The sequence below is a fragment of the Phocoena sinus genome, chromosome X (genome assembly GCF_008692025.1).
Source record: "Phocoena sinus isolate mPhoSin1 chromosome X, mPhoSin1.pri, whole genome shotgun sequence".
NCBI lineage: Eukaryota > Metazoa > Chordata > Mammalia > Artiodactyla > Phocoenidae > Phocoena > Phocoena sinus.
In genome coordinates this window covers 2,038,143-2,050,710 of record NC_045784.1, presented here as the reverse complement: position 1 = coordinate 2,050,710, position 12,568 = coordinate 2,038,143, and the positions used below count along the sequence as shown (strand labels likewise).

Sequence of the window (12,568 nt, the reverse complement as noted above, 5' to 3'; positions counted from 1 at the left end):
CACTTTTTTAGATTCTTTTCCCATATAGGCCATGACAGAGTATTGAGTAGAGTTCCCTGTGCGCTACAGCAGTTCCTTATTAGTTATCTATTTTATATATAACAGTGTGTATGTGTCAATCCCAATCTCCCCATTTATCCCTCCCCCCAGAGGTCATCCTGTTTAGAGCAGACCCTTCAAAGCATGAACTCAGTCATTTTTAGGGAACCAGTACTATTTCTGAATCTCTGAAACAGGAAGAAAAGGAAAGGTGATTTCTCGTCAGGTTAAAAACTGGTTCGGTTCCCTAATTTTCAACAGAACCCAGGAAATACGGTCTTTATATACAGGGCTCCCTTTGCACATTTAACCAGTCTTTGCTAGTTTCTACCTTGGTGGAATTTCTATCAATTCTGCTCCACGGGTTGTTATAATGATCCTGTTACTTCACGTTGTCTTTTCCTTTATTTGTGAAATAAATGTTCTCCTTAAACATGTCCTCAAAGGGTTTGTTTCTACCCCTTTCATCATCAAAGCTTGGATACGTCCTTTCTTGTGGAGTCTTTTTTCCTTAAAGCACAAGACGGAAGTGTGTAAGATAACGTCACTGCCGATGGTCTCCACGATGTAAAGTAATAAAAAAGCAGTGTGTTTCTTCAAGGTTAAATTTTGTCAGAGGTATCTAGAAATGGATAGAGGGGTATTGCATATTTCATTTGATTGTTGCAGTCTCAAGGATAAAAAAAAAAGTCATTGGGAAGCCAGACTTCCGTGTCATAACGGTAAGCTTAATTATGTGCATTTTTCGCAGGAGACATTATGCGTGTACACTTTTACAAAATCCTTTGTAAGAGGCAGAATCTTCTCACTTCCAGTAATTAAAACATGAAATGAAAATGCAGTTCATAAAAGGGAATGTGGAATTTGGCTGTCTTTCTGGCGAAACTGCCTGTGTCAGAGTCTCCAAGAGAAATTCCCTTTTCTGACGGGGGCGTGTTCCTGGTGAGGACAGCCACGGGGCTTACCCCACCGGAGCAGAAACCCAGCAGTGTTTCTTTTGCCCAGAAAATGTTGCTGTTATTAGCTATCATCCTGTTCTGTCTTGAGGCAGACTCCTGGTTTGCGTACTTCTTTTGTTTGTTTTTTTTTTTTTTTTTTCGGTACGCGGGCCTCTCACTGTTGTGGACTCTCCCGTTGCGGAGCACAGGCTCCGGACGCGCAGGCTCAGTGGCCATGGCTCACGGGCCCAGCCACTCCGCGGCACGTGGGATCTTCCCGGACCGGGGCACGAACCCGTGTCCCCTGCATCGGCAGGCGGACTCTCAACCACTGCGCCACCAGGGAAAGCCCTGCATGCTTCTTTTGATAAGCTTTTGGAAAGTTCATCACTTTTCCAGAACAGACCGGCTTTTCTTTTCATGAATTCTAGAGTTTCCCTTGAGTCTCTCCTCATCAACTATCTGGACAAAGACAGTTGAGTGTGGTGTCCTCAGTGTTGGCCTTTACATTTCCCCGGATTTCCCAAACCACATCAGTGTATCAAAAGACTTGAGCAGATCCCTGTTGGGGTATTTGAAAAATGTAAATTTTCATTTCCAAACGTGTTCTCAAACAGGAGGAAGATAAGTAAAAATCCTGTTAGGTTCTGTATGCAAAAACATGAACACGTAGTATTAGGTGATTAGATAATAAGGATGCTAGAGGAATCCTTGCATTGCTTGGTGGAATTTGTACCGCTGGAGCTGCCGTAACAAATTACCGCCAAACTGGGAAGCTTGAAACCACAGGCATTCATCCTCTCTGAATCCTGGAGACCAGACGTCTGAGGTCAAGGTGCCCCAGGGCCACGCTCCCTCCAGAGGCTCCAGGGGAGGGTCCTTCCTGCCTCTTCCAGCTTCTGGGGGCTCCAGGCGTCCCTGGGCTTCTGGCCGCATCCCTCCTGTCCTGTCTTCACATGGCTTCTCCTCTGTGTCTGGGTCTCTCCTCTTCTGTCTCTTGGAAGGACCCTGTCATTGGATGTAGGGCCACCCTCATCCAGGAGGACCTCATCTGAGACCCTTCCCTTCATCACCTCTGCAGAGACCCTGTTTCCAAATAAGCTCCCGTTCCCAGGTTCCAGGATTAGGAATTGAATCTGTCTCTTGGGGGACACAATTCAACCCTCAACTGGTGGGAGGAGACTTAGAAAAACGGTGTGTAGGTGAGCCAAACAGGACCAGGCCCACTGTGGGTCCCCTCCCAGTACAGAGGTTGAGTAGGGTTCAGATGGGCGATGTCGGTTTTCTGGTGCGTTGGTCCATTAGTGGATTTTTTCTGCAGAACGTGGTGCGGGAAAAGGGGGGAGACCAGAGGGGGATGGAGGGTGAAATCAGAGGGAGTGGCCTCCCTATCATTTCTGTCATTACCCCTGTGATCCCCATACCCCGAGATAAAACCCAGAGTGGTTTCCGTTTTCTCCTTTTGTGATTACCTGGCATTCCACGCTACTCTTACGGTCCCCATTCTGTGTGGATGTCCCCCCAAGTGTTTTCAGTTCCAGCAAACTTACAATGACCCACACAAACTTAAATCCTAGTAGCTTTGATTTTCCACCTGCTTCATTTACATTATGGGTTTTCAAAGACAAAATAAGGTGGCTGCTTTTTTTTACCTGGCGTCTGTAGGGCAAAGGGTTTGCCGTGGTCCCTGTGTGACCTCCCTCCTCTCGGGACAGTTTGTGGGTTTGGAGCTGAGGAAGACGGCAGGTCAGTCCCTCCTGACCCTGCGAAATGCATTTTCTGCGCTTTCCCACACCTCACTCTGCAGTTCTTTTTTTTTCCCCCTCTGTTGTGACTTTACTCATAGTAAAGTGATACCTTGTGTTCAAGGTGACCCCTTTATTTATTTTTTAAACCTTTACTGGAGTGTAGTTGAGAAATAGGTTTGGTTTTTTTTTTCCCCCGTTTTTTTGAGATGTGTTTGATGTATAACGCTGTATTAGTTTTGGGTGTGCAACACAATGACTGGATATTCGTATATATTGCAAACTGATCACCACAGTCTATCTAGTTAACATCCATCACCTCACATAGTTACACATTTTTTTCTCGTGATGAGAACTTTTAAGATCTACTCGCTTAGCGGCTTTCAAGTAAACAATACAGAGTTACTAACTGTAGTCACCATGCCTTACTTGACATCCCCAGGACTTATTTATTTTGTAACTGTAGCCTTCTGCCCTTTAACCCCCTTCATCCATTCCCCCGATCGCTCACCCCTCACCTCTGGCGACCACCGTCGACTCTGTTTCTATGAGTTTGCCCTTTTTTAGATTCCTCATATATATGCGATCATACAGTGTGCGTTTTTCTCTGTTGGACTTATCTCACTTAGCCTAATGCTCTCAGGGCTCATCCGTGATGTCCCAAGTGGCAGGATTTCCTTCGTTTTCTGATTTTATTGGAGTGTAGTTGATTATCACACTAGTGAAGTAAGTGAAGTAAGTTAGACAAAGATCATATGCTGTCACTCATCTGTGGTATCTAATTAACAATGATATAAATGAACTTACATACAAAACAGAAACAGACTCACAGATTTCGAAAACAAACTTATGTTTACCAGAGGGGAAACGTGAGGGGGAGGAATCAGTCAGGAACCTGGGATTAACATACACATACGAGTATATATAAAATAGATGATCAACAAGGCTTTCCTTCATTTTTACGCTGAATAATATTCCATTTCGTCTCTTATTGGGCGGAGGTGGGTCATGTAACCGTCCTTACCGGCAGCAAAGCTAAAAGGGGGACTTTTCTACTTTCCAACGGGAGATATGGAGAGCTGGGGATGTGTATTGGAGAGCCTGCCAACACCGAGCAGGAAAAGATGTTTGTCCTTTTTCTTTCTACTGCAATAACAACTTCATACCAGCACCATTGAATGTTGGTCTGGTCTTCAGCGCATTCAAGCCGGTCAGCTTAAAAGTTACAGCATGCTGGTTTCATCTGCCGTCAACAAGACGGTTTCCCTATATCATCCTGTAATTGACTGTGGTGCTGAGGGAGTTCCCCCATCTCTGCACTGCAGGCACTCTGCTTTGAGTTCCCAGTGTTTACAGCACACGCAGCTCAGAGCAAAGCTTAAAAGAGGTTGCAGGCAGAAAGGTAAAAAAAAAAAAAAAAAACTGTTGAGTCATAGCCGTGTTCTTTCTTTTCATCGTTAGAATTTTAGCGTGTGGTGAGACAGTTGATAACGTTGATATAGTCATCTACCTGTTCTGTCAGATGAAAACAGTATGAGTCCAGACGGGTTCATTTGTTTGCCTTGGGTTCACAGAACAAGTCAAAGGCAAAACTTGCACTAGAAGCCATGCCAATGTCCTCAGTTCCCACTCATGTGCCCTTTACCAAGCGATCTCATGAAAACACCTAAACTGTGTCCATTCACTCTCCTCGGAGCCCTTTCCCTACTTGCCTCTCTGTGTGGATCCACTTGCACAGAACTTTGTCAACACTGCCTAACTGTGGTGCAGTTCTGTTTTTACTTCCGAATCATCTTTTGATGAGGATGGACTTTTAAAACCTGTACTGGGGCTCATCATTTGCTGCTTCTGGCACAGTTTCTTTCCTTCATGTTTGTACATCACTTTCTACTTGCGCGATAATAAAATATTCACGATTGGGAACTTGCTTTAAAAGCCAAGGTGACTTGGCATTGTCCCTCACCCCAGCTGTGTAAGCCAGTAGATGCACTTACTTCTTTTGCAGCTTGAGAATTTCAATTTGTAGAAAAGGTCCTCCCCCCAAGTGTGTTGCTTAGGTGTAACTTCGTTTTCCTCTCCATGTTACCGTGTGCCATAATGGCGTTCCCAACTCTATGAAAGAGGAGAAGGTGGCTGGCTGCATGGTTGCGTTGAAGGTCTTTTTCGTCTTCGAGCCATCCTCGAATTCCTTTCTTCCTGCATTCTCATCGTGTTGATTGCCATTTTTTTCCAGCCAGGGAGCCCCAGTTCGTTGGCCGTTTTCCACACCTCCTTCCCCTGGGAGAGCCCTTCCTCTGCGTTATTTCTTCGATAAACAGGGGCAGAAAGGACAGCCGTCTTGGATAAGCTTCCAGAGGCTCACACATACAGATGTCATTTTTGTGCCCCCAACTTTACCTTTTCTCTGGCCGTAGATAAAATGCCTTTGGAACTTTAATCTCAGAGGTGCCTTAAGTGATTGTCGGCCTGGGGGAGGGGTAGCAGCTGGACCCCACCCCACAGTGAGGCTCAAGAGGATGAAGAAGGGCTGGTGGGAGACCACAGAGGAGGAGACCTTGGGTTGACAGTGTCACAGCCTATGGTACACAAGAGGGTTTGATTTCCTTTTACATTTATACTGTTGATTTCCTTTCATGTTTGCAGTGGTTGCACTTTTTAAATTTTTCTCTCTGTTAGTATCTGCATCGCTTGGTTCTAACCCTTGGCAAGTGTTAACAGAAACACTGAGTGCGTTTAGCTGGCATTCATGGCTTAAAGGAAGCAGCTTGTGAGGAGGGGTGTGTTACACTTGGCTTTTTTTGTTTTGTTTTGTTTTAACAGGACGGTGGCAATCACCAACACGTGTCCTAGAGTTTTGAGCTTATTGGCCTCTGATACAGTGCTTTGTGGGATAAATAGGAACCTGGCAGGGGTACTCACAAGTTTTTCATGGAAAGAGTTATCTTCTGATTTTTTATTTTTAATCCAATTTTTTAAATTGAAGTCTCGTTAATTCGCAATGTTGTGTTAGCTCCAGGCACACAGCAAAGTGATGCGGTTATATATATGCGTATCTATTCTTTTTCAGATTCTTTCCTATTATAGGTTATTATAAGATGTTGAGTAGAGTTTCCTGTGCTCTGCAGTAGGTCCTTGTTGTTCTCCTGTTTTATATGTAGTCGTGTATATCTGTTAATCCCAAACTCCTAATTTATCTCTCCCCACCCCCTGCTATCCCCTCCGGTAACCGCAAGTTTATTTTCTATGTCTTGTCTTGATCTAGAAAACCTAAAGAAAAAGACACATCGAAGGACCGTATTTAGCATCCTTTACCGTTCTGCCTTTCCCCGCGTGTGTGTTTGTGTGCGCATTTCCTCTGGGACGACTCATTTGCAGAAAGGATGGCCAGTCGCCCCTATTAAAGAACAGTTCGGGGGCAAGTGATCCTGTGTGTGTGTCAGTTCAGTTGACCGTTCCAGACAGGTGCCTGTCACCCAGCCCTCGCACCAGGTGTATCGCCGGTACTGAGTTGTCGGAGCCTCCAGGTTGTCTTGAGGTCGGGGTGCCGGTCTCCCGTCCTGGGGGCCGTGACTGCTGACACCGCGTCTCCCCACTGCAGGTACGGGGACGTTCGGTCGCGTGCAGCTGGTCCGCGAGAAGCAGAGCACACGTTTCTTCGCCCTGAAGGTGATGAGTATCCCGGACGTCATCCGCCTGAAGCAGGAACAGCACGTTCACAACGAGAAATCCGTGCTGAAGGAAGTCAACCACCCGTTCCTGGTCAAGCTGTGAGTCCCCTTCGCCGGGTCCCCGCCCTCCCGGACCCCAGGTGGATTTTCCTGCGGGAGGTGGGAGGATGGTCACAGCGGGTCACCCTCTGCTGAGACATCTCAGCTCCCGGTCTCGCGGAGAAAGGCGCCGTTCCCACGAGTGCCTGCCCAGGGTGGCACGCCTGGCGCCGCACCCCCTGCGCCAGCCGCGTGTCCACAGGGCCACCTGGGGCCCGCCAGAGGCTCTGTCCCCTCCTCCCACCCCCAGCCCCCTGGACAGCCCGTCCAGTCGGTCTTCCTGGGACCTCAGCCACCTGCTCACCTCTGCTCACGCACGTCGTTTCTTGGGTTTCTAGCTGGCCGTTCAGTGGCCCCATGTCGATGCCTCATAGAACCTTCCAGTTGAAGGTGCCCAATGTGGACCAAATGGATCCCTCTTTCTGCCACGCTCTTTGCTGGCGGAGGGTAAGGCCGTTTCCCACTCAGGGGCCTCAGGTGTGGGCGTCCACAGAGGGCTCTCCGTCCCCATCCCCGGGGGCCGGGCACCACTTCCCACCCCTTCCGCCGCCTTCCTCACGCCCCTTCGCAGCCCCCGACCCCTCCCAGCCCAGCCTGGTGTGGGCCCCCCTCTCTGGCCTGAGTGCCCGGCTGTTCTTGGCCTCCCAGACTTGCCTCTTTCAAGGCGTTCTTTGCTTTAACTACAGCCGTAGTGATCCCTTCACCCGCACGGCCCTCCGATGACCTGCGTCTCTGCTGACACATCCTCAGGGAATGACCCCAGGGGCTCAGTGGCCTAGAAACGGCTCATCCCGGTCTCTGGCTCTGCCTCTGGCCCTTTTCAGACGCTCTTGCCTCCATCCCAGGAAAGTGACCTGCAGTAGAAGGTGGGAGGTGCCATCCATGTTGTCACCGCAGGGCCACCCGCCCCCCTTGTGGTGCCTCCTTCATCTGCCTCTCCCCACCCCCTGCCTCTCCCACCTCACCCTCACCTGCCTTTCTTCTGCGATACACCTGCCTGTACACAGAGACAGGCGCCTGCACCCTGCTCTTGGAGCATGTCGCACGTGCCCCAGTGCAGGGAGATAACACCTGTCAACTCACAGCCGCGGAGCAATGTCCCCAGGGCCCGAAACAGCGTGTCACTCGGAGCACGGACGGGCGGCATGTTTGACGGGCGACAGAAGGGAAGCAGCTGACTTCTTGTCTTACTTTCCTTTTAAGAAGCCCAGTGGCCGTGTCGGGCCAGTGTGGACGGGTCAGTAGAGTCTCATGCTGTTGAGTCATTAAAATCGAAACAAAGAAAGAAGTAGCCAGGGCAGCAGAGCCGCCACCCCTCCCTGTTCAGGTCTGAGTCTCCTCTTCGCTGGGAGGTGGTGGGAAGATGGGTAGAAAATCTGATGCGTGTAGATCTTCTTCTGGAAAGAAGAAAAGCGTCCACTCCTGGTGTCTCTTCTAGAAACTGAAATAGTGATTCTGGATAACGACTTCAGTTGGCTAGGGTTTTCAGTACACGTTTTGTAAAGGAGACGTGGACTCCCTTGTCTGTTGCCAAGTCATTCTCACGTGATTTAGGAGAACGGTCTTGGGCTTTTACCAAATACAGGAAGTCTCAAGCCAGGACCTCCAGGGTGTGTCCCCGAGGGTGCTTTGTGGCTGAGTTTTCCCAGGAAGACGGGGCACCTGGCCGCTGGGTTCCGGTTTGCTCTGGAAACCAAGTGGCGTGATCTGTTGTGTGTCTGCAGTGAAATTAGGAGAACGTGGAAGAGAAGCAGGTGGAATGGATGGTGAAAACGAAAAGTCTGAGACATTGGCGTCGAGAAGACACAAGTTTGGAGAAGAGGGAAGAAGCCAGTGGGAGGAGTGCTTGCCAGGGCTGTGCGTGGGTGGTGGGCGTGCCGCCCAGCGGCTGGCGGGGCTGCTGAGGTCACCTCAACGCATATTTTCTGGGATCAGGCACGTCCCCCTGGAAGCATTAGGGTGATGCTATAGGGAACCTTGGGGGATGGCTTCCATTCTGGGAACTCCACCTTGCTGTGGGTTGAATTGTGTGTCGTGTCCCCCCCAACCGCTGCAAAAGATACGTTGATGTCCTGACCCCCAGTACCCGTGAATGTGACCTTATTTGGAAGTTGGGTCTTTGTAGGTGTAATCAAGATATAGGTCGAGGTCCTACAGGAGTAAGGTGGGTTCTCCATCCGATGTGATGGGTGCCCTTGTAAACAAGCGGAGAAGACACACAAAGACACACAGAGAGGAGAAGGCCACGTGAAGACAGAGGTGGAGATTGGGGGTGATGCGGCCATAAGCCGAGGAGCCCCAGGGATTGCTGGCAACCACCAGAAGCTATAGAAGAAGCTAGGATGGATCCTTCCCTGGAGATTCTAGAAGGAACCACCAACACCCTGATCTTGCACTTCTGGCCTCCAGAACTATGACAGGATGCATTTCTGTCGTTTAAGCCACCCAGTTTGTGGTCTTTTGTTACGGCAGCCCCAGCAAAGCCCCAAACACACACCCCGTCGTCTCCTGGAGTGGGGACCAGCCTAGGTGATGGGCTCTGGAGATGCTTTCTAACTACGTCAGAGGAGTCCCCAGGATAGAATCCTTGAGCTTTGGGAAGTTAAAAGGGAATAGGGAAAAGGAGGACCGTGAAAAACAGAGCTTTAGTCAGACAACTCTGCTTCCTTGACTCCTGGACAGCTAATCAGGAGGGTTCCTCATCAGGTAGGGTAGACTGCCGAATCCAGAGGGACGCAGATTCTGTATTCCGATGTTCCGTGCTTTTGGATAAGTACCTGAATTGTTTCCATCACAAAGGCTGTAAGACCTAGTTTCAGTGGGATGGAATTTGACCCCAGGTTATCTAAATCGGGTTTTCTCTAATTTTAAAGAGTGTGATCTCTCTGCACTGTGGTAGCTCTGTAATCTGACAGTCTCTTTGCTACCTTGATATTCCTGTTGCCATACAGCTCACTGGGTGCAGGCACACCTCAGTGTCGTCCTTTTATATGTCAGGTCCAACTGTGCTCCGGCCAAGAGGCAGGAACTTTTCCTGGTCCTTTAGTCCACAAGGCTGTCCTCTGCGTGTCTGTGTCGTGGCCTCGTCTTCCTATAAGGACCCCAGCCCTACGGGATCAGGACCCAGCCTAGTGACCTCATTTCACGTTCATCCCCTTTTTAAAGACTCCATCTCTAAATCCGGCCACATGCTGAGGTCCTGGGGGTTAGGACTTCAGCATATAGATTTTGGGGTGACTTGCTAGGTGCAGGTCTTTCAGTGCACAGGGTCTTATTATAAAGTATTTGTAGCCTTTGGAAGTTTCCTGTACATGATCACTTGTGGGACCCGGCAGTGTTTGAAAACAGATTAAATTGATGCAGGGTCAGCAGACTCTAGAGGTGCCCCACACGTAACGGGGGGCGAGCGCTGTATCTGACCAGCCCCGCGAACGGGGGGAGTAGGGTGCCCAGGGCCGCTGGATGGGGCACCGGATTTAGTGGGAAGAGACCACGAGGGAAGCAGGTATCGAATCCCCCCAGCCGCGCAGTTTCTCTTGGAAATGAGTTGCTTCTCCCAACATCTGCCTTTCATACTGTCCGGAAGTGTTGAGTGAGCCTTACTTGCGTTCACGTGAAGCCACGTGGAATACCGATGATCCCAGGTATCACGCCGAACACAGACTCAAGTTTCAACTTCCACTTGAACGATTTGGCTTGTTCGCCCACGGTGTTATTAGCGTTCGGTATTTGAAGTGCTACTGGTTGCGTTGTTGAAAGTCGGCCAGGACGTTCATTACGTCCACATCAGAGAATGCATTCTGTTCTGGGATAAAGCAGTCCTGAAGGCCAGTTCAGCCAGCGTAGAGATAATTTTAGAAGAGCTGACAAACTCAGTGTAGAAGGATTGTGTTACAGTCAAGGTGTCCCGGGGAGGAAGGCTTGTGTCCCGCCCCTAGACCAGGACCCTGTGTCTGCTCCCTGCCCTTTGTGCCCTTTGTGTGTATAGAAATCACTGGCATCTTAGAGCTGGTGGGATCCAGGACAGGCGTTCTCACCTGGGCACCACTGACACTGGGGACGGGAAATTCTTTGTGGTGGCGGCTCTTCTGTGTAGTAGAGGAGGTCTAGCAGCATCCCTGGTGTCTACCCACTCAATGCCAGGAGCACACTCCCTCTGTGGTGTGATGGCAAAAAATGTCTTTAGACGTTGACAGAATATGTCCCAGGGAGTGAAATAGTCCTGATTACAGACCACTGCCTAGATAGATAGATAGGTAGAAAGAAAGAAAGAATGCGTGGATGGAAGGAAGAAAGGAAGACAGGATGAATAGGCAGGTGATATAGAAATAGATAGTGAGATAAATAGATTGATAGGTAGATATTTGGGAAGATGGATGGGTGGGTGGGTGGATGGATGAATACCCAGATGGTAGATGATTAGATAGGTTGACGGTTGGATGGATGGGTTGAAGGATGGATGGATGGTTGGTTGATAACGCCTGTGATACAGGCAGACACAGAGATTAGGTGGGTGTGGGTGCATTCTCACTTCCCTGTCCCAGCCCCTGCACGTGGAGTTCCATCATCTAGTCTTGGTGATGAGCCTGTGGACCCAATAACAGTCCCAGTGCCGTGTCACTCATTGCGCGGTAGAAGACCCGGGTAGCCAGCCATGTTTCATTGGCTTTCCGCTACAGATCTGGGTATGAAAGAACTCAGAGGTCCATCACCCATGGGGCACATCCTTCTCATTATTGGCGAAATGACAGCTTGGATCTCCACGTAGAGGAACTTGGGTCTTAGTCTGGAGAGGACGAGCCCATAGCCTAAAGGAAAGGTCTTTCTTCCTGCCCACAGACTTGAGTCTGGTGTGCATCTCCATTGGCACGTGGACGGGTAGTTAGTAAAACTGTTCCTTGACTTTGCTGATAATTAAGGAGGAAAGAACACCCTGTCCCTTGACCCCTCTGCACTTGAGTTTCAGAAGCAAAAGTCCAGAAATAGCTCTCCTTCCTCTTTCACCATCGCCTGCAAGGGACAGCTGTGACAGAAGGAACACGGCCACTTCCCAATTCCTCGTTCTGTGCTTTGTCCGAACGTAATGAAATGTCCATTTTGAATTTTGGGGGTTCTGGCAAGGTGGATGCTTATAAAAGGGAGGTTTGAATTCTCCTGATGGAGGGAAACTGTGAAGTTCCCGACGAGGCTCTGGTAGATCCCGGCGTGGTTGGTAAGGACGGAATCGTCAGCCCTTTGGGGCGGGAGATCCTAATCCCCTAAGGACGCCGCAGCAGCATCTCGCAGAAGGAGAAGGCGTTTGTTGGCTGACAGGTGGGGGGAATGCTTGGTGCAGGGGCCACCGGGTCAGCCAGCAGGCTGGGACATGGGGAGGGATCTGAGTCCGCCTTGGACACGAGGCTGGCCTTGGTGGGGAGCTCCAGCATTGATGCTGGTGTGTGACTCAGGAGCTGGGGAAGGAGATGGGAACGGGCCCCCAGGGCACCTCTGGGGAGGTTAGATGGACGCACGGTGTGCTTCCCTGTGCGTTCAGCTGGGGACTTGGGTGCGAGGACAGAGCACGAGGTCACCCCGTCCCCGCCTTCCATAGCGGTGTACTGGCCTGGCACACGCCTGGGAAGTTGGACGGGAGAGACAGGGTTCCAGGTGGGGCAGTTTCCAGGGAGCCATCTGGGAAGAGAGAGAGAGCAAACGGTCGTCCTTGGGAAGGCATCAGATGTAGCCACCGAGCATTGGGACCCCTGGGGACCACAACAGGGGGAGCCTGGGCTGGGGACGGCGAAACAAGTTCAGGTCCCCTCGGCGGGGTGGGGGGGGGGGGCACTGGTTACCATGGAGCCGGTTCGGAAACTGGAAGGGATGTTCCAGAGCCTCAGGTTGCGACGGGCGATGGGGCTCAAGAAAGGGTGACGTGAGTGGCTTTCTGTTTTCTCCTTTTGATGGCAGAGTCCAGCTTTACGGCAGCATCTGGAGAAATGGTGAGCGACTTTAAAGTTAGGTGTCTCCAGCTAGATGAGGCTGACTTTTAAGTTAATTAAAATGCCACAAGGGAGGCGCTCACTGCAGACTTTGCAAATAA

At 50.1% G+C, this 12,568-nt stretch overlaps 1 protein-coding gene across 4 annotated transcripts in view; it reads left to right on the top strand.

Annotated features, from left to right (window-relative positions):
• PRKX (protein kinase X-linked) overlaps positions 1-12,568 on the top strand; it is an 86,687-nt gene that overhangs the window by 28,431 nt on the left and 45,688 nt on the right. For all 4 annotated transcript variants that reach the window (XM_032621037.1, XM_032621033.1, XM_032621034.1 and 1 more), the window contains exon 2: positions 6,321-6,489. In XM_032621037.1, coding sequence (XP_032476928.1) covers positions 6,321-6,489 — 169 coding nt within the window. The remainder of the gene's footprint in view (positions 1-6,320; positions 6,490-12,568) is intronic.